The sequence below is a fragment of the Leptinotarsa decemlineata genome, unplaced genomic scaffold, assembly GCF_025532065.1.
Source record: "Leptinotarsa decemlineata unplaced genomic scaffold, Ldec_3_MD MMD2_tig00000505_RagTag_RagTag, whole genome shotgun sequence".
NCBI lineage: Eukaryota > Metazoa > Arthropoda > Insecta > Coleoptera > Chrysomelidae > Leptinotarsa > Leptinotarsa decemlineata.
This window is the reverse complement of record NW_027412549.1, coordinates 14,032,237-14,058,787: the sequence shown is the minus strand read 5'-3', so window position 1 is coordinate 14,058,787 and position 26,551 is coordinate 14,032,237. Positions and strand designations below refer to the sequence as shown.

The 26,551-nt window shown below is 35.6% G+C and overlaps 2 protein-coding genes across 4 annotated transcripts in view; one reads left to right on the top strand and one right to left on the bottom strand.

The window, feature by feature from the left end:
- Positions 1 to 16,452, top strand: part of GlyS (glycogen [starch] synthase) — a 21,231-nt gene extending 4,779 nt beyond the window's left edge. For all 3 annotated transcript variants that reach the window (XM_074174017.1, XM_074174016.1, XM_074174015.1), the window contains exons 6-13: positions 5,355 to 5,508; positions 5,567 to 5,687; positions 5,747 to 5,913; positions 8,401 to 8,593; positions 10,456 to 10,630; positions 10,712 to 10,923; positions 11,123 to 11,323; positions 16,072 to 16,452. In XM_074174017.1, the coding sequence (XP_074030118.1) occupies positions 5,355 to 5,508; positions 5,567 to 5,687; positions 5,747 to 5,913; positions 8,401 to 8,593; positions 10,456 to 10,630; positions 10,712 to 10,923; positions 11,123 to 11,323; positions 16,072 to 16,095 (1,247 nt within the window). In that variant the 3' untranslated portion in view covers positions 16,096 to 16,452. The remainder of the gene's footprint in view (positions 1 to 5,354; positions 5,509 to 5,566; positions 5,688 to 5,746; positions 5,914 to 8,400; positions 8,594 to 10,455; positions 10,631 to 10,711; positions 10,924 to 11,122; positions 11,324 to 16,071) is intronic.
- LOC111504745 (beta-ureidopropionase) lies at positions 16,433 to 26,551 on the bottom strand. The gene is made up of 8 exons (XM_023159435.2): positions 26,352 to 26,551; positions 23,928 to 24,187; positions 23,578 to 23,672; positions 23,322 to 23,528; positions 18,115 to 18,225; positions 17,843 to 18,049; positions 16,665 to 16,751; positions 16,433 to 16,614 (listed from the first exon to the last, which is right to left on the bottom strand). Exons 1-8 carry the CDS (start codon positions 26,453 to 26,455, stop codon positions 16,522 to 16,524), a joined length of 1,164 nt encoding a protein of 387 aa, XP_023015203.2. The 5' UTR covers positions 26,456 to 26,551; the 3' UTR covers positions 16,433 to 16,521.

The window sequence follows — 26,551 nt, the reverse complement described above, 5'->3', positions numbered from 1 at the left end:
AACAGTTTCATGTTCAGATCTCCTTGCTAGCTTTTCTGCTTTTCATGTTTTGTCTTATCTATCTTTATGATATCTATTTCCATGTATTTCATGGTTTACCCATTTTCTATGTTCAAATACACACATTGGAAAAGTCTAGGGATATTTTTATAACATACTAAATATCATAAAAATAAATGCATGAGGTCGTTTAATTTCGATTAAATTGGTACACTCGACCACCCTGTAGATTTCTATGGGTTGAACAATGCCTGCAAAAACGGTAACTAATCTTTTATCAAGTTTTTTACAAACTGTAGGTTTTCGGCTAAAATAAATAATCTGAAAGTGTCGAGTTTATACATTCTATGCAGTTCTTGCTCAGCAATTAAACTGGAAATATTGTGCTTTAACATGGAACGCCATCACTTACTATTGGCTGAGATGAATAGAGCTGTAGGGCTTCTTCAAGGTGGCATGCGACAAAATGATGTAGCTCTTCGTTTTGGGGTCTCCCAAAGTGTTATCAGTCGATTGTGGCGGCGATTCCGTGAAACTGGCAGTCCAGCCGAACAACATCCAGGGCGAGGACGCGCTACAACTGCAGTTCAAGACCGATTTTTGGTCTTAACTGCAAGAAGACAACCAACAATCACAGCACCTGAGTTGGTTAACGTGTTGCAGCAGACGCACCAGGTAACCATTGGTCGTGATACTGTCAGAAATCGACTGCATGAAGCAGATCTCCACAACAGAAGGCCACTTAGATGTCCACCTTTGTCGAGAGGCAATCGCGGTAGAAGATTAGAGTGGTGTCAAGAACATCAAAACTGGGATGCAAATGATTGGGCCACAGTTTTGTTTACAGACGAATCCAGATTTGGATTTCATCTAGATTCTCGTCGAGTAAGACTGTGGAGACGACCTGGAAATAATGAACGTTGGAGACACGTCCAGGAAGTCCACACATACAGAGGTGGTACAGTAATGCTATGGGGCGGAATCATGATCGGCGGCAGAACCGATCTCGTTTTTCCAAATCACTCCCTCACAGCTCGACAATACCCCGACACCATTCTTCTACCTATCGTCCGTCCGTTTGCTGGTGGTGTTGGTGAAAACTTCCACCTAATGCACGATAATGCTCGTCTACATGTCGCGCGTCTAGTGACTGACTGGCTCACCAACGAAGGAGTTGATGTATTGCCATGGCCAGCACAATCACCGGACCTGAATCCCATCGAGCATGTGTGGGACATGCTTCAACGAAGAATTACTCCGCATATGGGGAACATTCACATAACGTTTCAATTGAGAGAGCTTTTAATTGCTAAATGGGCAAATGTACCTCAACAAGACATTGACAATCTCATTTTGTCGATGCACGATAGATGTAGGGCCGTAATAAACCAGCGTGGAGGCCATACTTTGTACTGATTCCAATTTTTTTTGTATTATGATTTTTTTTCGGGGTGCCAAAGAAGAGCCATTTTTTTTTTTTTTTAGTTTTTCTTATATGCGCACTCAGTATTTTTGACCATTTAATAAATTTTGTTGTAAGTTACATTCGTTTAATAATCACCCGTCAACTTTTTTTCCCTAAAGCGATCTAAAAAAAATTTATTGCCATTTTAAAAAATATCTCTAGACTTTTCCGATGTGTGTATATTGCTTATCTAGTTATACAGAGTGACCAAATGGACACGAAATAGAGCCACTATCCTAAATTGCGTCAACATTTCTTTTTTTAAACATATTTATTTTTATTTATTTATTTATAAATGGGTTACCCCATACAGTTAAGAAATAACATATATGTTGCGACGTTTAACTTATGCACCATATCACATTGAAATCACATCAGAATATAAAAATATAATAATATTTGAAATATATAAATATAAAATAATAATAAAATTTCAATTTTACAACATTATCACTAATCATAAAATCATAAATAGAAATCAATTGAACAACAATCTAGCTATTTGTTTTTTAAAAATCTTTGGATTTTTCCAGAAGAAATCAACACTATGACAATATGTATTTCCCAATCTTAACATATTTGAGATGGGTGTATAAAAACCATAGTTAGTTGAGTGATGTGGTACAACAAATAAGTTCAGTGTTTGTCAAATTCAACTTTTTTTTGAAAAAAAATTGAAAAAGTGCATTTCTAGATCGAATTTAACAAAAAGTTACTTGAAAAAGTTGTGTCTACGGCAATTTTATATCCACATACCAAATTTTATGCAACTAGGATAAAGTTAACGTTTTGCTTATTTTTGACAGATATCCCCTTTATTTTAAAAAACAAGTTCGGTTAATTGTCATCAATTCATGTATACATAACAAACTCATCATGGAGTTTAACTTTTCTGATAAATTTCTACTTATACGGACATTTTTAGAGAGAAATTAAAAATGTGCTATAACAATTTTAACATGACTGGTGCAAAGTTTCAATCACTTGGCTATTTTCTTAAACAAACGTCAGTACCTTCAATTTTGGAAAAGCAGACAACTCAAACACTGCAATAAGTATTAATAAAATTACTAGAGTTGAAATTACATTAAAATTTCAAAATTCAGTGTTTACAGATTATTTATAAACACTAATTAGGGCGGTAAGAATGCTTAATCATGAATAAAATTTTTAAGTAAGTCTTGACAAACAAAATGCATGCTATGGTAGTGTCAAGTTGTTGATTTACTTGTCAAATTTATTGTTGCAATAATGTTGTGTCTTCAGGAAAGAATAGAAATAGTTTTAAAATGTGGTGAGAATACACTATACCGGCAAGTAGCTAACATTTTTAATGAACGACATCCAGGAAAAAATGTTCGACATACTACTGTGTCAAGGATAATGTCGAAATTCAGAGAAACAGGATCCGTAGCAAATCAATTTAAGAAAAAGCACACTACAAGTAAATATGAGGAGGCCCAACTTAACATTTGTTTAAAAGTTATTAAACACGGGCAAACGAGCATAACCGATATTATAAAAAATACCGATTACAAGAGAGAAAGTGATAGAAAATTTTTATTAAAGAATAAATTTTGGCCTTACAAGCCAAAATGTATTAACACATTAAAAGAACGAGATTTTGATGTCCGTTTGGGGTTTTCATTCTGGTTTCAAGGAGAGAGAGAAGAAAATGCAAAGTTTCCGTATAAAATTTTATGGACAGATGAGGCAACGTTCTCTTCAAATGGAACGGTAAGTTCTCAAAATTGCCGATGGTGGGCCCAAGAAAATCCCAATTTCACAGTTGAATGTGGTGATTAGTATTCCTTTGAAACTAATGCATGGTGTGGGATACTTAACGACCAAATAATTGGGCCATTTTTCTTCAGGGAAAATTTATCATCCGTCGGTTATCTCAACCTTTTAGATAATGAGGTTAGTGAAGTTTTAGATAATGTGCCTTTAAATATTGAATACGACCTATGGTGTCAGCTTGATGGCGCACCAATACATCACACAGTTGCTGTGAAACGGTCCCTCCAACAAATGTTCAGAGGCAAAGTTATTGGACGTAACTGGGAACATTATTGGCCACCAAGATCACCCGACTTGACGCCTTTAGACTTTTTCTTGTGGGGTTACCTGAAACAAAAAGTGTACTAAAGTGGACAATTTACTGACATACAACATCTGGAAAATACCATTCGCGAGTGCTGTGCTAATATAAATCCCCGATTTATTAAAAATGCAGTTACAGATGTCAGTAGAAGGACCATAATTTGTATTGAATGTGGAGGACGACATACTGAAATGTAGGCTATAAATGTTTGACAACCTCATTTAGATCAATAAGTAATTTTTTGTACCCATTTGTATTTTCTACAATATTATTGTTGTTTAAAATTTATAATAATAATAATAGTTCTATCGAAATTATTTGCATTTTTTTTAGTTGCCTCTGCTTTTTCGAAATCAAAGGTTTCTTTAAGAAAATAGCCAAGTGATTGAAACTTTGCACCAGTCATGTTAAAATTTTTATAGCAAATTTTTAATTTCTCTCTAAAAATGTCCGTATAAGTAAAAATGTATCAGAAAAGTTAAACTCCATGATGAGTTTGTTATGTATACATGATTTGATGACAATTAACCGAACTTGTTTTTTAAAATAAAGGGGATATCTGTCAAAAATAAGCAAAACGTTAACTTTATCCTAGTTGCATAAAATTTGGCATATGGATATAAAATTGCCGTAGACAACTTTTTCAAGTAACTTTTTGTTAAATTCGATCTAGAAATGCACTTTTTCAATATTGTTCAAAACCAAAGTTGAATTTGACAAACTTGAAACATTTTCATTGAAACTTTTCGAAAAATAAGTTTCCCATATGGTGCGCACTTTAATGGTGACACTGTATATGTTGTCGCCAGATGTTAATGTTTACCTTTGACTCAATTTTAAAATTATTCACTTCAGCAGATGTTAGGGTCAGTGACAGATTTTAGGGTAAGTGACCTGATCACAACCCATGATTCATTTCTTCAATTTGACAAATATCAGTGTCACTATTTTTAGGGTTTGAAGGCCGTCGATTTATGGAATTTCTTCCTGACACTTCGCTGGTGCTAACTTCTTCAGAGGAGTTACCCTCGATGACAAGATATTATAGCTGCATAAAGCAGGTAGTTGGGTGTGCTGATACCTGTACTTGGATTAGATAAATTGCATAAAGCAATATCGCCAGATGCTAGTGCTGTTTACATATGACTCATTTCTATAATTAGATAAATGTTGTCGCTAGGTGTTGGTGTCAACTACCTCAATGACTTCCTCATTTACACCCTACTTCAGTAAATTAAATGTTTATACTGATGTCTACTACCATGTCTTTCCATACTTATTCGAAATTTCATTTTTCGATCAAAATCTTCTAAAGTCGCTGATTGTGTTTATGTATTACATAATTCTCGAAGAGTGACCTAGTTAGGAACAGAATTTCTTATTATTGGTAATCACATCGATCTAATCAAGTAGTCAGTGTACACCTAAACAAATTCAATGTTATTACAAAATTTATAGGCAATATTCTCATTCGTCTCGTCGTATAGTTTGAAAATGTTGGGTTATTGCCACGTATGGAGGGGGGGCGACACTTCCCCCCCCCCTCGAACGGGTTGTTATGTCTTTTCAAAATGTTGACACATTTTTTGATAACAGCTCTAATTGGTTTTAGTTCGCCACCCCTGTATGGTTTGTCCTCTTTAACAAAACTATATCAAAATTTAACAACATAAATTTATACTGTTCGAACTAGACTAAATTTTATTTTACTTGTTCTTTGTGCTTCCATTTATTTGCAGAAATTCCCTCACATTTAAAAAATCTCATTACTGATTTTAATTTTAGGCTATGAAGCGGAGCATTTGCTCAAAAAGAAACCTGATGTGATTACTCCAAATGGTCTAAATGTAAAGAAGTTCTCTGCCTTACATGAATTTCAAAATTTGCATGCTCTTTCCAAAGAAAAAATTCATGAATTTGTGCGTGGACATTTCTATGGGTGAGAAAAATTATTAAAAACAGTGGGATATTGAAAGAATAATTTGAAAAAATTACAGCCATTACGACTTCGATTTAGACAAAACACTTTATTTTTTTATTGCTGGACGCTATGAGTTTGGAAACAAGGGTGCAGACATCTTCATTGAAGCGTTATCAAGACTGAACCATTATTTGAAGGTCGTCAATTTTCTTTCACAAAATAAGTTGAAACTTTTCAATTATTTATTCTATTTCAGTCAACTCATCCTGATATAACTGTAGTTGCTTTCATGATATTTCCCGCCAAAACTAATAATTTCAATGTTGAATCTCTTAGAGGGCATGCTGTAACTAAATCATTAAGGGATACCATTAACGAAATTCAAAATAATATAGGAAAGAGGATGTATGAGGTGTGCTTGAGGTAAGTTGAAATGTTTATGACAGGGAATAAAATAGTGATTAAATGAGTTATTTATAAGTTATTTATTAAATGTACAGCTCATATATATATATATATATATATATATATATATATATATATATATATATATATATATATATATATATATATATATATATATATATATATATATATATATATATATATATATGGCAAATATATCATCATCTAGGCTCTACTCAAACTGTATATATGTATGTATGTGTGTATACATGTATACACACATACATACATAAAAACATTATATACACACATTGGAAAAGTCTAGGGATATTTTTATAACATACTAAATATCATAAAAATAAATGCATGAGGTCGTTTAATTTCGATTAAATTGGTGTACTCGACCACCCTGCAGATTTCTATGGGTTGAACAAAGCCTGCAAAAACGGTAACTAATCTTTTATCAAGTTTTTTACAAACTGTAGGTTTTCGGCTAAAATGAATAATCTGAAAGTGTCGAGTTTGTACATTCTATGCAGCTCTTGCTCAGCAATTAAACTGGAAATATTGTGCTTTAACATGGAACGCCATCACTTACCATTGGCTGAGATGAATACAGCTGTAGGGCTTCTTCAAGGTGGCATGCGACAAAATGATGTAGCTCTTCGTTTGGGGGTCTCCCAAAGTGTTATCAGTCGATTGTGGCGACATTTCCGTGAAACTGGCAGTCCAGCCGAACAACATCCAGGGCGAGGACGCGCTACAACTGCAGTTCAAAACCGATTTTTGGTCTTAACCGCAAGAAGACAACCGACAATCACAGCACCTGAGTTGGTTAACGTGTTGCAGCAGACGCACCAGGTAACCATTGGTCGTGATACTGTCAGAAATCGACTGCATGAAGCAGATCTCCACAGCAGAAGGCCACTTAGATGTCCACCTTTGTCGAGAGGCAATCGCGGTAGAAGATTAGAGTGGTGTCAGGAACATCAAAACTGGGATGCAAATGATTGGGCCACAGTTTTGTTTACAGATGAATCCAGATTTGGATTTCATCCAGATTCTCGTCGAGTAAGACTGTGGAGACGACCTGGAAATAATGAACATTTGAGACATGTCCAAGAAGTCCACACATACAGAGGTGGTACAGTAATGCTATGGGGCGGAATCATGATCGGCGGCAAAACCGATCTCGTTTTTCCAAATCGCTCCCTCACAGCTCGACAGTACCTCGACAACATTCTTCTACCTATCGTCCGTCCGTTTGCTGGTGCTGTTGGTGAAAACTTCCACCTAATGCACGATAATGCTCGTCCACATGTCGCGCGTCTAGTGACTGACTCGCTCACCAACAAAGGAGTTGATGTATTGCCATGGCCAGCACAATCACCAGAACTGAATCCCATCGAGCATGTGTGGGACATGCTTCAACGAAGAATTACTCCGCATATGAGGAACATTCACACAACGTTTCAATTGAGAGAGCTTTTAATCGCTGAATGGGCAAATGTACCACAACAAGACATTGACAATCTCATTTTGTCGATGCACGATAGATGTAGGGCCGTAATAAACCAGCGTGGAGGCCATACTTTGTACTGATTCCAATTTTTTTTGTATTATGATTTTTTTTTCGGGGTGCCAAAGAAGAGCCATTTTTTTTTTTTTAGTTTTGCTTATATGCGCATATGCGCACTCAGTATTTTTGACCATTTAATAAATTTTGTTGTAAGTTACATTCGTTTAATAATCACCCGTCAACTTATTTTTCCCTAAAGCGATCTAAAAAAAAAATATTGCCATTTTTTAAAATATCCCTAGACTTTTCCGATGTGTATATATATATATATATATATATATATATATATATATATATATATATATATATATATATATATATATATATATATATATGTATCACCATTGGTGATACATAGCGAATATATGGTAGATCAAAATGATTAATTAAAAATAATTAAAAAAAACACACGTATTACAGGTTTTAAATTATGCACATATTTGCATATACAAAGATATACATATTCGCCAACTTACATATACAAATATAAAATAATAAATAAAAATGTGGCAATTTTGTTTGCTATACATGAATATTACTGGAGTTCTATCCAAACACAAAACCGTTGTTTTCAACACCTCAACACGTGTTTCAATGACCAAGTGATCATCTTCAAGAGTAAGATTAAACTTCACGAGTTTGCTATACATAATTAAATTGTAAAGGTAATAAAAAACAGAAAATGTAATATGGAGATCCGAATTTCAATTAGAGGAAGAAAGCAGAAACTTTTCTAATTCCGATTTGAATTTTATTTTTTGATTTATTTTTAGTTTTTCTGGAATATTGCCTAAATGAAATGTTGATTTCCACCCAAATTTTTATTAGTTGATTAGTAAAAAAAAACAATTTAGCAGCTATTGATTTTGTGTTCAACAAGTGTGTTCACAAAAATGTATGTCTTCTCTGACCCATGGTATTTTTAGTGGTAGGTTGCCTGAAGGTACTGAACTATTGCAAAAAGAAGAAATGGTTCGTCTAAAAAGGTGCATTTACTCTTTACAAAGGGACGGTTTACCACCTATAACTACTCACAATGTGAATGATGATTGGAATGACCCTGTTCTCAATTCTGTTCGAAGATGTAATCTTTTCAACACAACTAATGATCGGGTTAAGGTAAGCAATAACATTAATGTAAATGCAAAAATTCATTCTGTTTGATATAAAGCTTATGGACTATTTCTGCTACTCGAATTAATTTTTTTCAATAAAAGTTATATTTTTCACAGAACTCAAGTTGAAACCACTTCTCACTAAGCCGCCGAAGCTGTGAATTATCCAACAGAGTTTTTGAACTCAATGGATTTGCCTGACATACCACTGCATAATTTACAAGTGAAGGTTGGATCGCACCATAATTTGAATCCAACACGGCTGTGCAACTGCACGCGATTAGTCGTTGAAAAATTAATGAAAAAACGTTGTCGAAGCCAGCATTTTGAATGGCAAGTTCCGAGGTGAAAATATATTAATACCACGAATTCCTATTATACCTTATAAACGTGTGCAATTTCCAATTAGCTTGGCATTTGCAATGACTATTAATAAGTCCCCAGGCCAAACAGTCCGTTTGTGGCCAGGGATCTTAGGGTAACAGGTTCAGAGGCAAGATGTTGGTTATGATGAAACTGAATGCAATAAGTGACCTATTGATCTGAGGGGCATCCTTCTTTCTGGGTCACTACGAGGAAATTTATTCCACTTCAAAAAGATACTTGGTGGGAATACATCCTTTTCAACAGCCGCCCATCAATTTTCCTTCTTAAAATGTCGCCCTTTGTCTTTGCGGTTGAATACATTTCCGATGATGAAGTGGTGGAAGTGTCAGCTTTATTACGTTTTGTTGTAATTAGACTGGAGATGCAAAACACCATCAGTGATAGAAGTCATACCTGTACCTGTAGGGTTCAAGCAAGATTAAAGCTGAGTCTACATATACTGGCTGCTGGGTAGACATCTGGCGAGTTAACAATGCCATGTATGATTCTGTTCAGTAAGCCTTCAAGGATAAACTATAACTAAGGCACCTTATGTCGCTTTCATCAAGCAACATGCTTACTTTTCAACAAATAATCGAGAAATAAGTTACAGAATGGGGAATGTTCCTCAATTTGGGTTATTACAGCAAATGCAAGTTTGAACAAAATAAAGTTGAGTTTAATTCATGAGTTTTTCAAATTCACTTCGAAAAGTATTCAAATTGATGTTTCAAATGTTGGGTTTTAATTTTTAAAGGGATTTGTTTCTAATTCACATAGGGCCTATATCAAGTTGAAATAATTTATACGTACCTAGATATTGTACTTTAAAAAAGGAAAATTATCTTTATAAATCAACAATTGAGGCAAAATATAAATTATAGTTCAATACCACATCCACAAGTCACATAAACAACAGTTGAATGATGCAACTAATTTTCCTTTATTTTCAGTATCAAACTGACAGTTTGAGAAGTGCCTAGAAGATGACAGTACTACCAACTGTCGAAAGCGCTCGCAGATAATTAATAGAAGATATAAAGCTTTAAATCCTTTTTGTAAAATTTAATATTGAAATAAATGTTATTTATTCATATAGAGGAAGATAGGTTAGGTGCACAAAATGTCATATGTCACAGAATGTCTCGGAACTCGGAACATAAGTAAACAGAACAGCACACCTCTGAAATATGTCATCTTTGTTTGTCTCATACAGGTAATAGATTCATTGTCCTTTATTAGCTATAACCGATGTTGCCAAATGGTGAAATAGAAACGAATCCCTTTGAATGTTGAATGCATTATTTCATTCCTTTTTTTTAAGCATTTAAATAATTTTTTAAAGAAAAAGATTAAAATGATAAGTTTGAAATGCGTTGTTTTAGAGCTCTTTCATGAAAATTACTTGATTTTCGTCAGGAGGAACATTCCCCATTGATTTTTCAGCACTTTTCGTAATGTGAATAGAAGAAAATATTCACTCCTTACCACACTTTTCAGATTGTCTTCCATCCAGAGTTTCTGAGTTCAACAAATCCTTTATTTGGCCTAGACTATGAAGAATTTGTTCGAGGTTGCCATTTGGGTGTTTTTCCCAGCTATTATGAACCCTGGGGCTACACCCCAGCCGAGTGTACTGTAATGGGCATTCCAAGCATCACAACGAATTTATCAGGTACAGCCAATTACAGAATGTTATCGTATGAGTTTGTCAAAAAATGTATTGCAGAAGGTGTGCTGAAGTTTTTTTTTTCAGGATTTGGTTGTTTTATGCAAGAACACATCACAGATCCTATGTCTTATGGCATCTATATAGTGGACCGAAGGTATATTTCAGTAGAAAATTCTGTTCAACAGCTAGCACAATACATGTACGATTTTGCAAGACTTAGTAGACGCCAGAGAATTATTCAGAGAAATAGAACTGAAAGACTCAGCGATATGTTGGATTGGAGAAATTTAGGAGTGGTTAGTAGTTTCGTTATCTTTTTTAAGTCCGTCGGTTAGTGTTGTTTCATAGGCCGATAATTTATTCTTATTTTCAAACACTTCGATAATATCTACCTTACTTACGCAAAGTTATAAAGGGTTTTCAATAATGCCCTAGGAAAGTAATTCAGTTTGATGTGATTTACTGAATTAGTTTTAATCATAAGACTACTTTTAGTATTATCGTCAAGCGAGGATGAAGGCCCTACAGAGCGTATTCCCAGATTACAAGGAAGAAGAAGAATATGGAATTAGTACTTTGAGGTACCCCAGACCACTCTCAGAACCTCCATCTCCTAGTTCAAGTAAGGTTACAACTCCGGCAGCTTCATTGCATGGTTCCGATGATGAAAGTGATTCTGTTGATGAAGAAGGAGAGGTACGCAACTTTTAATAACTTCAAGAAGGTGATATTATTGTCAATTCAGCCTCGTCCCTGAGAGATGTGCTCTCAGCAAACATGTTTTTGAAGGTCGTGAAATGGGCTATAATTTAACTAAAATTTTGATAATTGAAAAAAATAGTCTTGAAGATTGTTCCTGGGAATGCCATTTATTTTATAATCAGAGAATTGCCTCAATAGAAGGTCAGATATAAACCATCCCAGCGAAATACATGCTTTTTGCTTGATATTGATAAAAATATACATACATTTCAAAGATTCTGAATTATTACCAGAATAAATTCAACAATGCTTGTTCTCATCACAGATTAGTTAATGAATTGAAATAATATTGTCTTACAGTAGTAAATTACTTTCCAAATTTTATTGATATTAACGTTACTTTATCAGTTTTAGGGAATATATTTTTTCTGTATAAAAATTAGTTTTTGCTTTTCATAACAAGTATTGTAAAGTTCCTAAAAGAATTTCTAAACTTTTTATTGTTTTAGATATATTTGTCATTGTAGTTTTCTTATTGGTGTGTACACTTAACAGCAGTTGTCTCTAATCAACTTGCACCAAATGTGTTCAAGTTTGTTTCATGGTTCATCATGGACTAACTTATTTTCGTCTTCTTCTTTTCGATTCTATGGCCTCAGCAACTAAGAATATTCGACCAGTTGGTAACGACTATCTTATTTTAAACTGAATTCTATGACATGTCATTGTTGTTTCTTGTCTCTCTTTTCTTCGTAACTATACTAAAACCAATAATGATTGAGAGTAGAAGTAAGCCCAGTTGACAGCAAATCGGGGGCGTGCTTATTAATTTTTGAGAGGGTTAAGAATGAAAGAAAAATTCTTAGTACAATTAGTTAAAATATTCATACACATTTTTTATTTATTTCATTAAAACTTTGCAATATCGTAATTTACCTAATCGTTGTAGTCATTAGGTGGGCCTTATGAAAACGGAGTAATAATCGTGGTAATTATAGTAGGTACCAAATAAATTAACAATATTAATAAAAAACACTATATATATATATATATATATATATATATATATATATATATATATATAGTGTTTTTTATTAATATTGTTAATTTATTTGAACTCTTTATAACTATTCTCAAGCTTTCGAGTAACTTAAACTCATCGTCAGGGGTACTAGAAAATACAAATTACAAATTTTTGATAATATAATATAAATGTAAATGTACAAATTTTCGTCTAATCTTCAACGTCAGATTCGTCACTGTTGCTACCGCTATCATCAAAGTGAATTATGATCATGCATTTCTTCCAGTCTTCTGCAGAAATAGTTCGAATAGCTTCTTGTAGGTGATGTTGCACGTCCACTAATTTAAATGTTCTGTTTTCTCGTGCCACATATCCTTTTACTTGCGCCCAGATTAATTCTATTGGGTTTAATTCGCAGTGGTATGGTGGTAACCTTAAAACTGTAATTCCACGACTTAACGCCATTTCATCCACTGCGAATTTTTTATATTTGTCTGTGTGTAATTTTGTTAGCTGAAGTAGTTCTGCCTTTAAACTATCTTTGTTATATTGGATGTTCTTATTAATTAACCATTCTTGAATTGCTGCTTTTTTCCATGATTGTTTCGGTAATGGTTCTAAATTTTGACTATGGTATGGGACATTGTCCATGACGATGACAGACCCAGGTTCCACAAGTTGAATGATGCCTTCAAACCATTTTTCAAACACCTCCGCATTCATCTCTTCATGATAGTCGCCTGTTTTCTTAGATTTAAATATTAATTCACCATTTGGTAAAAATCCACTGTTGCTTCCTATATGCGTAACTATCAGACGACTACCTTTTCCAGATGGCTGTTTTAACCCAACTGACAAACCTTCAATAAAGGCTTGTCGTGCACTTGTTATAGTACCATCCTGCCATACTTTTTTAATCGTATGTCCTTGGTTAACCCATGTCTCATCCATGAAGTACAATTTTTTTTGAGCTTCCGAAATTCGTCAATTTTTCTTAGATAGTTTCTTCTCCATGCTATTATTTCTTGACGTTCAAAGAGAATGCTTTTCCTGACAACTTTTCCGTACGTAAATTTCATTTCGTGTATAAGTTTCCTAAAAGTTTCTTTACCCATTTTTGGGACCAATTCATGATCGCTAAGTGCCTCCAGAACTGTTTGTAGTGTGGGCAGCTCATTTCTGAAAAAGAAACTGTGAATAGTTCTGCGTATACTGGTTTTGGCTTCTTCATCAACTGTGATTTTTTTTCGTCCGCTACTAGTTTTTAGCGTTTGTACGTCCCCATGAATTTCTGCTTCTCTTAGTATTTTGTAAATCGATGATTTTGGTACACCGGTATAATCAGAGCACATATCAACTAATTTATCTTTTGTAATTGTGGAACTTAATGATGTAGAAATGCCCGGTTGGTTATTCGGAGGTACACACATATGCACATATGCACAAAGTCATCTTTTGGTGGCTGATGATCTCTTTCAAGACAGTGAAATACTCGCAGTACAATCTGTTTTTCTCTTACTGACCAAGACTCCGACCGTTTTACCTTTTTCAACGTGGAAGGCCCGAGCATGTCTCCCATTTTTTGAGTAGTTTGAGAAAGGTGTAGAAATATAATTATGTAACGCTTAAACACTTATTAGCACTATTATTTTCACCAATTGTTATCACAACACGTCGATTGCTGACTAACTTAACTGTAAAACGTACAATTCACGCTATATAATTCACAAACCAATGATACGCTCATGGCTGCAAGTACATTACTAAGGACTGCAACGCTGACATGGAAGTTACAGTAAAGTGACAAAGACAGAAATATCGTTGCGTACAGCGTTGCCACTAGTAATAAATATTTAACACTATACAGAAAATAATGAATTTTAACTGATCAGTATCAGGAAATGTATAAGTATTACTCATTACAAGCTCATTACTGATTTTTGTCATAAATAATACCTTTTAGTCGTACTAGTATTGTGTATTATCTATAATTTGCCACAACCTACAACTCTACTGCTTACTATATTTTGATTCTGCTATAAACTGTTAACGTAAAATTTAGATATGACAACGCGCTTTACTCTCAATCATTATTGGTTTTACTATAGCACATGGTATTCTACCAGCAAATTATATGTTAAACACATTTGGATGTTTTATTAAAAATTATTCATTTTGAAAAGAGAAATGAAACTTTCTATGTTTTTTTACCACTTTTATTTGTAACTAACCTTACTGCAGTTTTGTCCTATACGGACATTTTCAAACTTATACAATAAACTGACAATGATTCATTACATTTGCCATTATATACCACCCCTATAGGTACTAATAGAAATAGAGGTACTTGACTTGATTGAGTATCTGAATTTACAGTTCACAATGCGGATGTGCCAATTTAAAAACCTGCGAGTAAACTGAATCGATTTGATCATTTAACAGGTTGCACCCGCAATGTTTATGCTTGTAAATTTCCAAAGATTCTAAATAATTGGGTTTGCAACCCTTCCTTGCATAGTGCAGAATTTCCGTATCGTTTAGATTCGGAAACTTGTGGTTGCATGCCAAGGAATGATTTGAAAACGTCGAATAATTTTTTCCTAGTCTGAAGGACCTTTCATGTTCACCATTCATTTAACTATTGTGCCTCAGTGAGGAATCAAGATATTTTAATTTAGTGACTTGTCTCATTGTGTTGACATGTTTTGCTTCCATAAATTTCACATTTTTTTTTGACTCCCATTAATACCTTTTGTATCTTTTGCCCAAATAACTATTATTGAAATAACTTGTGTTGTAAGAGTACACTTCCGTTCTGCTGTTCATCCAAAGATACTATCAGTTTTGCAATGCTTTTTTGAGCAAATGCAATCAATATTTTTTGGACAAGAGGAATTTCTCAAAGGACTGATTCGATTGCAGTTATTGATTTGTTTTTGGCTTTCTACTACTCCATCTTGATACAAAAAACAATAATGAGGGAATCTTCCAAGGAAAGAAAGGAAGTAATCAATCTTAAAATAAGTAACTCTATACATGGATGTGTAGATCATGCAAAGAAGTAACTTTCAGACCCAAACTGAAAGAAAGTCCTCCTGAAACAGCTACTTTCATATAAACATTGAATTAAACGAAAGAAAAAATTCTTTCGAAACAAATACTTCTATATGAACACTGAATTATACAGAAGATAATTTTCTCTACTGAATTTGTGTTTCAAACATTCGTTGTGGAATAAAAATCAGATATCATTCACATGAGTTCTACTTTAAATGAATGGTAATAAATTGCACTTACATGGAACACTGTCACCCTTACTGGTATACACCGATGTTTCGCCTTAAGACACTTGCCACAAGGCTCTTCAGTACCAAATCGGATAACATTATAGAAAATACACACAGTTCATTCATGAATTACGATTTTAATGTCTTGTTTATTTGCGAAGTTGCATAGTAATTGAAAATGATATAGGAGTTTTCTACACCTGTTCAGAGAAGTACGTACATAACATACCTGGCAAGTAGCTCATTTAATATTCACTCTGAAAATGTGCTGCTCTCTAGCACGTTTTAGATTTTTAACGAATATATCCCGTCCCTCAACTTTTTTTTAAACGATTTCTGCGTGAATTAATATTTTCAAACAAATACTAAAAAATTATTTTCAGTTTCCCTTGAAGGATATTAAGATTCTCACCTGCACTGTTTTTTTTCAGCTGGAAGAACTGGGAATTAAGTAAGAATATGAAACAGTTTAGGAAAAATGTTTTAAAATAATAATTAAAAAAAGTCTTAAATTTACAAATTTTAAAAATATATATAATTGTTATAAATTTATCACTCATTAGAAATTGAAGTAATTTATTTCTACCGACGTTTTTATTTTGGTGTTATATCCATGACCTTGTTAATAACTCCTTCTCTCATCATGCTGCCAAAAAGAAATATATGGTCATGAAATGACTTCTCTGTAGTCGGAAATTCTAAATAACTCAACTCTTGTTTGTATTATTTTTTCGAGTTATATTATTTTCTTACAAGAAGGAATTATATGTATTATGTTAAGAAAAAAAATCGTAATAAAAATCCAAATTTAATGTTTTTTTATTTCTGACCGAAACATATTCAGAATGTTGAATATTTTTGATTGTTATGGATGCTGTGTTCTAAATAGTCTTTTTTTTGACGATTTGAGGTTTGAAATCTTCACCTATAGTTTTCTTCAACAAATCAGCATACATATCCAATCTTTGAGTCATCTGAAAAACAAAAAGTAAGAGTAATAATTCTTTGTTTTATTTTTCCATACCTTGAATCCCCACCGATCTTCTACTTGTCTGCAAAGATTCAGGTCTAGTTCAGCTATCAGCAAACCATTTTTTGTTCTTGAAAGACCCTAAAATGTATCATATAAATTTCAAAACATCTGTGCAATAATATTTTTTAGATTACAAAAAAGACGTAGATGAATACAAATTCTGTGATCTAATTCTTTCGATAGCAGAAGCAGAACACTTCTAACTTTTATGCCTCTCACCAATAAACTAAACAGCTGACACTGTGGAACATATGTTCGAGACGAGTCTACCAACATAAAAAAATTGCGTGACCCGCGAAATTTGAACATTTGTCCTACTTTTTGAACAGACCTCGGTCTGTTAATGACAAAAGAGAAGTTTTGCCTGTTACTGCGAAAAACAGCATCAGTGGTATGTGCATTGACTGCGAGTACAAAAGTTATATCTTGAAATCTCAGTGGTTCAATCGTTGCTGAGAGTTCGAGATATAACCTTCATCCTCGTAGTCGACGCACATACTAATGATGAAGCCTACCGCAATAACATACGAAATGTTTGGTATTTCAGGTTCCATTCGACTGTTTTCAGATGTGGTAATAAAAACATTATAACTAGAGTATGAAATGATTGTAAATTATATATTTTTTTTTCTAGTTTGAGGAAGATTGCATTGTAGTTTTGTATTTCAACACTATCACTTAGTGTTGACATATATTTTCAAATATTGGCCTGTATTATCCAACGAATACCGAATCTAATATATAAAAATGGATGTTTGTTGGTTGGTTGGTAAGTGATAAACTTCTACATCACTCAACCGATCGTGATGAAACTTGACATCTATAAGTGATTTTTCATAGAGGTTTTTAGGCTATCAATTTTTCTGTAGCTAGCCACTAGATGGCGCCGTAGAACAATTTTTTGAAAGCACTGTTCTATAACGCTGCGCATGCCTAAGTTCGTTGATTCTGATTCTGTCAAAACACTGGAAGAACAGCGATACAGCAACATAGTACTAGTAGGTATATTATAAAGGTGATTGAAACTTTGTCAACTGAGTCCCTTAATCATCTTTGAAATACGGATTCTTGGTTGACTCAGTTATAATTTGTATTGCATTTCCTCTTGTCGACCGTATTGCTTGCCAAGTTGGCTATTCATATTATATTCAAGAAAATATTCAACTCACTGGACTTCTGGATCCATCTGGAGCCGCTACATAACTAGAACCGTAAAAATGTCCAAAATCTTTATGCGCTGGCAATCCATTTCCACTTGAAAACTCGTTTTTGAAAGTCTCAGTACCTACTCGGTTGATAGCACAAGTGAAGTAAGTGTTTGCTACTGCCGCGTTCCGTGCCTCTATTCCCCAGATCGGCTCACTCAAATCACCAACCTGAAAATTACCAGTTTTTTGATCAGCACGATATCATGAATACGTTTGAATTGACTTGCACTTACTGTTGCCGACGGGTTGAAAACAATTTCAGCACCATTTAGTTTGAATCCTAACCAGTTGAGCGGATGATGGCGGCCATAACAAATGTTTACGGCAATTTTTCCAAATTCAGTCTGAAAACATTCAAATTACACAACACAACAAAAAAATATTTTTTTAATGTTTCCTACACTAAATTAGTCAATTTCTACTAATTTTGGGGTGATAAAAACGAAAATAACAATGAAAAATTTTTATTAGCTCTGGTTTTTGAGATACACAGTACTTAATCTTAAAGAGTAGTTATACTATACGTGAAAAGTGAAAGTACATAAAACAATATTGTTATGTTTCTTTTAGAATATTTTAAGTACAAAATTAATTAAAAAAAACATTATTCTTAGTGTTTTGACAAATAAAAGAAGTTTGTACCACCAAATTTCAATTAAGTCCATCCGATTCATTGTAAGATCGCTGTCGTTTAGCTTGTCTTTTATAAAACACTTCTGGAGCATCCCTACACACAGACCAGCGGCCCTGATATCTCTGTTCCATTAAGGCAATGTCTTGATGGAATCTTTCTCCATGTTCGTCACTCACAGCTCCACAGTTTTGTGGGAAGAAATTAAGATGAGAGTGAAGAAAATTAATTTTTAAGGACATGTTGCATCCAAGTTGGTGGTAAGCTTGAAGAAACTCTTTAACTAATGCTGTGAAGTTATCATCTCTTTTGTTACCTAAAAACCCATGTACAACCCCCTTAAAGGCTTCCCAGGCTCTTTTTTCATTTCCTGTTAAAATCATGTCAAAAGCAGGATCATTTACGATTTCACGGATTTGAGGCCCAATAAAGATGCCTTCCTTGACTTTAGTATCACTCAACCTGGGAAACTTTGCTCTCAAGTACTTGAAAGCTTGTCCTTCCTGGTCCATGGCCTTCACAAAGTTTTTCATTAGTCCCAACTTAATATGTAATGGGGGAAGGAGAACATCCTTAGGATCTACAAGAGGCTCGTAAACTACATTTTTCTCATTAGGGTTTAGGTCTCGTGTAGGCCAGTTCATTTTTTTATAGTGAGATTTTCTATCCCGACTGTCCCACAGACACAAAAAACAACAGTACTTGGTGAACCCTAATTGCATTCCTAAGAGTATAGCAATGACTTTCAGATCACCACAGATGTGCCACTTGTGTTGTTCATATTTGATTGATTGGAGAAGTGTTATCATATTTATATACGTTTCCTTCATGTGAACTGCATGACCTATAGGAATAGAGGGTAGCTGATTTCCATTATGCAGAAGTACAGCTTTTAAGCTTAGTTTTGAAGAGTCTATAAACAGTCTCCATTCAGATGGAGTGTGATCCAAATTCAAGCAGTCCATCAAACCATTAACATCAGAACAAACTACGAGGTTTTCTTTTTTCTCAAAAAAAGGAAGCAAATCTTTTTGACGCTGTCTGTACTGAGATATTTTCACATCATGTTTTAGAAGATTCCACTGTTGTAGTCTTGACCCTAACAGCTCAGCCTTTTCCTTAGACAAGCGAAGATCTCTTATAAGGTCACTCAACTCTGCTTGACTAATTCTGTGCGGATCACTAGACCTATCGCTTACCTCAAAATCAGGGTCATAGGATGTAGAAGGATGGGTTGCTCCTTCTAAACAGTCTTCATCACCTTCCTCTAAAATTTCATAGTTTTGGGGTGGAGAAGGGACTGGCAAATTGTCTGAGTGTGGTACAGGCCGAAGAGCAGATGGGAGATTAGGGTATTTAACCGTTCCTCTTTTCTTCATAGATAAACCTTGCTTAATGGGAGGAGTTAAGCAGAAATAACAGTCGTCTGTATGATTGGTAGGCTCACGCCAAACCATAGGTACTGCAAAAGCCATTGCCCGGTTTTTATTTTTCAGCCACTCTCGCAATATGACGGAACAAGAATTACAACATATATGAGGAGCCCATGATTTATCTTGGTCCCCAACTTTCACACCAAAATAATGTTCATAGGCTGTCTTAACGATAGGTGTCATTTTACGTTTCTGAGCCTTGAATGTTATTTCACCACATATATAGCAAAAGCTATCGACAGAATTCACACACTTTCGAGGCATTTCAGATCAGCACTTAAATTAATTTAAAAATCAACTTCACACGATAATTTCAATAGCAACCACGTGCGTACAATTGACAAACTCACATAGGTTATTTTTACTACTTAAGAACAGCTGATGAGAGGGGTGTTATGTAAACAAACATGTGTACCAACTGTTGGTGATGAAATATTTCATTTGTTGAAAACTCAATATACATATATATAATATAATGATACTATATCTTGAAAACAAGAGCTAATATATAATTTTTATGGTCACTTTCGGTTTTAACACGTGGAAATACATCAAAATCATCTAATTTCAACCCCGAAACAAAAACTTTGTTGTGTTGTGTTATTCTAATGTTCACAAAAAGTGGAATCCAAGGAACCTGGTTCGGAGGATTTTTGGTCCAAAGGACGAATCTGAATATTTTTCATGCGTTCCAAGTCATATTTTGATTAACTTTTTTCGAGATCAATTGCCCTAACACCAAACTGATATTATTGCACTCGACGCGCGTTTCGCCAACAAAGTTAGCATCCTCAGGAGAAAAAACATCAATTTTCTTCTACTGAGGATGCTAACTTTGTTGGCGAAACGCGCGTCGAATGCAAAAATATCAGTTTGATGTTAGGGCAATTGATCTCGAAAAAAGTTATTCAACTTTCACACCAAAGGTTCCAATCTCATCGTTGTTCTTTATGTTGATGTTGATATATTACCGATAAACACGGTAAATTCAACTTGTCAGAAACACACCCTGTATTTGTGAAGCGTTTGGTGAATTAGCGAACATAACACTCCAAAATGGTGCAAAACCGCGGACACGTGTTTCTGACTATTTGCCCCGTCAGTGCGGTGCAGCCAAGTGTAAGGATTGGCAATACACTTGTTTGCCGAAAACAATACACATGCACGAAGTCACCAACAGGAGCCAACCGTACATTTGTGGTCTCCTAGCTGAATATTCCGAACAAACCTGCACGTCGTCTTGAGTTTGTTCAGGTTGGAGCCCAGCTCCCCCTTTTGGCTGATCTTAGTTGAAGAAGGACAAATGGGTTCATGACTGAGGGGATGTTGACGGCATGAAGTCCTTAGACATCAGTGCCGCCCTTCACGGGCTACCCCTACCTAGCTGGAGTGGGATGGATGAAAGATCCGTTCATCTTTTAACGGGGGACATGAGGGCCTCATTCGACAGAGTGTCGGGGCCTTCTATATCGGGATATCGGGAGGGATCGCCTACACTATAATCTATAGCCTCCCTGACTAACGGATTATCGTGAGTTTCCGCACCTTCAAAAACTCGCCGATTCCTCGACTGAATCGACTGCTGAATGGAAGGCAGCTTCAAATCTCTGTGGATGGCTTCATTCCGCACGAACCAAGGAGCATTCACAATCATCCTAATTAACTTATTTTGCAACCTTTCCAGAATGGAAATGTTGGACGGAGCCGCTTGTCCCCAGACGCCTGAAGCATACATGATGACAGGCTTGAACATCGTGTTGTAGATCATGATTTTGTTCTTCGCGCTCATTTTTGATTTTCTGTTGATCAGAGGGTACAGACTAGATATCCGACCCTCGATCTTAGACTTAACGCACATGATGTGCGGGTTCCAAGTGAGCCTACGGTCTATTAGAAGGCCGAGGTACTTTACCCGCGCTTGCCGGTCAATCTCCCTTCCAGAGATTCTCACTTTTCTGGCCGGAGAAGATAGTAATCTTCCCATGGTTATTGCCTGAGTCTTTTCCGGGTTCACTCGGATCTTCCAGTCAAGGTACCAGCGCTCGAGGTCGTCCAATGCACGTTGCATATAGACGACGCCGATCTCCCGACCCATGGAAGATGAGAGAAGAGCCGTGTCATCGGCGTACAGGGATATCTTCACACGATCGGACCTGGGGAGGTCGCTGGTGTAAAGAGAATACAGCGTCGGAGAGAGCACGGCCCCCTGTGGCACTCCGGCGAGGATCTCTCTGCTATCAGACAGAGAATCCTCTACTCTGACCTGAAAGGTTCTGTCTTTCAGGAAAGACCCGACACCGGATGAGGCCCCGAGGTAGGTCAAACGCGTTTAATTTGTGCAGAAGGCCTTCGTGCCAGACCGGTCGAAGGCCTTCAAGATATCTGATAGTACAATATGTACTTTCCTATTGGTATTAGGTAAGTTCGTTGATGGTGTTTTCGACCAACCTTAGAGCCGGTAATTCAGTGGAGTGATCTCTCCTGAAGTCAAATTGTTCATTTGGCAGAACATTTCGGTCCTCAATTTTTTCGTTGAGTCTTTGCAGAACAACTCTTTCAGGTAGCTTAGCCGCCGACGAGAGTAGACTGATCGGGCGATAGTTCTGCGGGAACAGCAGATTCTGACCCTGCTTTGGGATCATGACGACGATCGCATGCTTCCACCTTCTAGGAAAGTGTCAGAGGGCTAACGAATTGTTGATCAAGTTCAGAAGGAATTCAACGCAGTTTTCCGGGAGCCTCTTCAACAACTTGTTGGTTATTGAGTCGACCCCGGGGCTTTCTTGGCCTTTGCGGCCTTGATATAACCCTTCAGTTCTTCCATAGAAGCCGGATGGATATCGGGTTCACTCGGATTTCCGATTCCAACTAGTCTTAAGCTCTATCTGCGGTTAATTCAGTAGGTGTACAACTATGCCATCTGCAGATAAAGTCCGGAAACAACTCTACAATGTGGCGTCAGAATAATAGAGATTCTGGAGAGGTGCATATATAATATGCTCAAGTTCAGGTGAAAACACCTCACCCTTGCCTTTCATGTGAACCTACGATTTTGTAGATACCTGATGAAAAAACAACAACTAACCCAGCTGATGCCGTACAGAAAGCTGAAATAAAACCATAAGGTTCAGGTGAATTGAGACTTGCTCTTATTTTGATCGTAGAAACTGAAAAGTAAGGTAAGTATGAGTTCTGCGCTTGTAACTGCGTTACAATTACAGGGTGATTTGAATGCTTTCATAATTTATATGATTTTCCGTACATAGCATTCGACGAAGTATTAGCAGAAACTATGATAACCATCGTTTAATTATATTCATCTCACCCCATCTTGATCACTATTTTCAATTGAATTCGTTGAAAAAGTTCAATTTACCTCAAATACCGGATGCCCGGTGTTTCCCTCAAAGTAGTAGGTTGATTCATTGAAATCTCCAACTCGCGGTATATGATTTTTTCTATGTTTTCCTAAATAATCTCCATGGTTATCAATAACTACGGCTGTGTTCCATATAGTATCGCCATGTTTTTGATCTCTCTCCAAAATAGGAGAGATTATTACAATATTGTACCGTTGTGCCAGCTAAAAAGTGAATTATTTTAAATCAAGAATTACAAAAAATAAAAAATACCTCTTGCAAAAATTTCGTTGTCGGTCCTTCTTCTGCATCTTCGGCATATTCGCACCAGTGTAATTTTTCTCTAGTGCAGAAAGCGAAAGGCATATCTGAAATTGAACGAATTCCTCTCAGACAAAATTGTAACATAGAAAAATAATAATTTTATTATGAAAAATGGGAAATAAAACTTTCTACATATATTTTTATCACTTGTATTTGTAACTATAAAAAATATGTTACTGCGGTTTCGTCCTTTATCGATAAAAACATGGAAGTTTTAATTCTCATTTTTCATGATGATCTCTTTACTCGTATAGTAACGGCTACATCCATCAATTTATTCATTACAAAACAAAACTTACTCCACGCTTCTTGAAAACAAAAAACGTTCACTCCTTCTTTATAGGCAACTTCTAGGACTTGTTCTGCCATCTTGAATATGGCGTCTCGCATTTCTTTTATTGGACTCCACGTGGGAAGTGGAGTACTGTGTTGAAATAGTCCGACCCTAATTCTTCTTGGAATACGAAGTTGTTCTTTTTCAGAGTTAAATCCACACGACAATAGTTCGAAACCATACTTTTTGGAAAGATTTTCGGCATCTTCTGATATTTGTAAGGCACTGTAGAAATGAAAATATTGAGAATAAGTTGGGGATGTAATAAACGAAAATCCGTATTTTTACATATATGTTGAATTCACTTACTTGAAAATCAACTCAATTTTGAAAATGATAAAAACACTCGTTCATTTTATTTGGAAAATCAATTTCATTTGGAATCAGTAAAAAGTATGGCCTCCACGCTGGTTTATTACGGCCCTACATCTATCGTGCATCGACAAAATGAGATTGTCAATGTCTCAATGAGGTACATTTGCCCATTCAGCGATTAAAAGCTCTCTCAATTGAAACGTTGTGTGAATGATCCCCATATGCGGAGTAATTCTTCGTTGAAGCATGTCCCACACATGCTCGATGGGATTCAGGTCCGGTGATTGTGCTGGCCATGGCAATACATCAACTCCTTCGTTGGTGAGCCAGTCAGTCACTAGACGCGCGACATGTAAACGAGCAGTATCGTGCATTAGATGGAAGTTTTCACCAACAGCACCAGCAAACGGACGGACGATAGGTAGAAGAATAGTGTCGAGGTACTGTCGAGCTGTGAGGGAGCGATTTGGAAAAACGAGATCGGTTCTGCCGCCCATCATGATTCCGCCCCATAGCATTTGTGTACCACCTCTGTATGTGTGGACTTCCTGGACATGTCTCAAACGTTCATTATTTCCAGGTCGTCTCCACAGTCCTACTCGACGAGAATCTGGATGGAATCCAAATCTGGATTCGTCTGTAAACAAAACTGTGGCCCAATCATTTGCATCCCAGTTTTGATGTTCTTGACACCACTATAATCTTCTACCGCGATTGTCTCTCGACAAAGGTGGACATCTAAGTGGCCTTCTGTTGTGGAGATCTGCTTCATGCAGTCGATTTCTGACAGTATCACAACCAATGGTTACCTGGTGCGTCTGCTGCAACACGTTAACCAACTCAGGTGCTGTGATTGTCGGTTGTCTTCTTGCGGTTAAGACCAAAAATCGGTCTTGAACTGCAGTTGTCGCGCGTCCTCGCCACGTATGTTGTTCGGCTGGACTGCCAGTTTCACGGAAACGCCGCCACAATCGACTGATAACACTTTGGGAAACCCCCAAACGAAGAGCTACATCATTTTGTCGCATATGCCACCTTGAAGAAGCCCTACAGCTCTATTCATCTCAGCCAATAATGATGATGGCGTTCCATGTTAAAGCACAATATTTCCAGTTTAATTGCTGAGCAAGAACTGCATAGAATGTACAAACTCGACACTTTCAGATTATTCATTTTAGCCGAAAACCTACAGTTTGTAAAAAACTTGATAAAAGATTAGTTACCGTTTTTGCAGGCATTGTTCAACCCATAGAAATCTACAGGGTGGTCGAGTGTACCAATTTAATCGAAATTAAACGACCTCATGCATTTATTTTTATGATATTTAGTATGTTATAAAAATATCCCTAGACTTTTCCGATGTATGTATATAATGTTTTTATCAGATAGTCTTAATACGAAATCATTCGTTGTGTACATCTCTGGAGAGACACAATTTTAGTAGGTACCTACTTCAGAAAAAAATTGAGCGCTACCATTTCGTTTCGTTGAATAAATAGTACTTGTGATGGAATTGCAATTTAGGGCTGTAGTAACTTTCGAAAAGTCTCAGAACAGGAATGTTCTGAATTCAGTATATTTCTTATAACTAGTAAAAGAAACAAGTTACCCCGCTTATAAAATCTGTGGCAATTCAACCCAAAGTATTATAATTTCACATTGGTGATGTCGATTATAAAAAATCCAAGTATCCAACTTCCAATAATGAAATAGAAAGATCAATGTTATGAAAGATTTATAAACATACAATTTTGTTGTGCGTTCACATATTCCAGTTTCAGTATGAATGGAGTGAATACTATTTGAACACACCTCGTTTATCAACAGAATGATTTATTATGGAATGTATACAAATAGAATATAGTTATTTGAATATGTTTACCTCTCTTTATTTTTAGAAATAACTATACACTCAGTTCTTGTGATGAGGTGAGCTGAATTCAAATAATTTCAAAGGATATCGCATAACACTCAAATGTCACTTGTGGGATAAAACACACTTGTGACCAGAAAAATAAAATTAACAATATGTCAGTTCTCAAAAATATGGCTACCCTTCCCGTCCTCTACTTACTATGTCTCTTTTCCATATAGCACTCGGCGTATTTTTTCATACTCATCTTTAGGAAGTTTTTTCAAAATATCTTCAACACTTACGAATTCTTCGGTTTCGGACATTCTGAAATTCTTTGAATAGCGATAAAACTCAAATACAGTTTATTCACAAAATATTCTATTCGGTATGTGGTATAAATAAGGATTATATTTTCCATC

Excerpts from the sequence above, each read along its gene's own strand:
- LOC111504745 (XM_023159435.2), bottom strand. The coding sequence starts at position 26,455 with ATGTCCGAAACCGAAGAATTCGTAAGTGTTGAAGATATTTTGAAAAAA. Across the intron at positions 18,050-18,114 it reads TTTTCAACCCGTCGGCAACA|GTTGGTGATTTGAGTGAGCC; the intron begins GTAAGTGCAAGT and ends GGTAATTTTCAG. Across the intron at positions 16,615-16,664 it reads AAGATCGGTGGGGATTCAAG|ATGACTCAAAGATTGGATAT; the intron begins GTATGGAAAAAT and ends TTTGTTTTTCAG.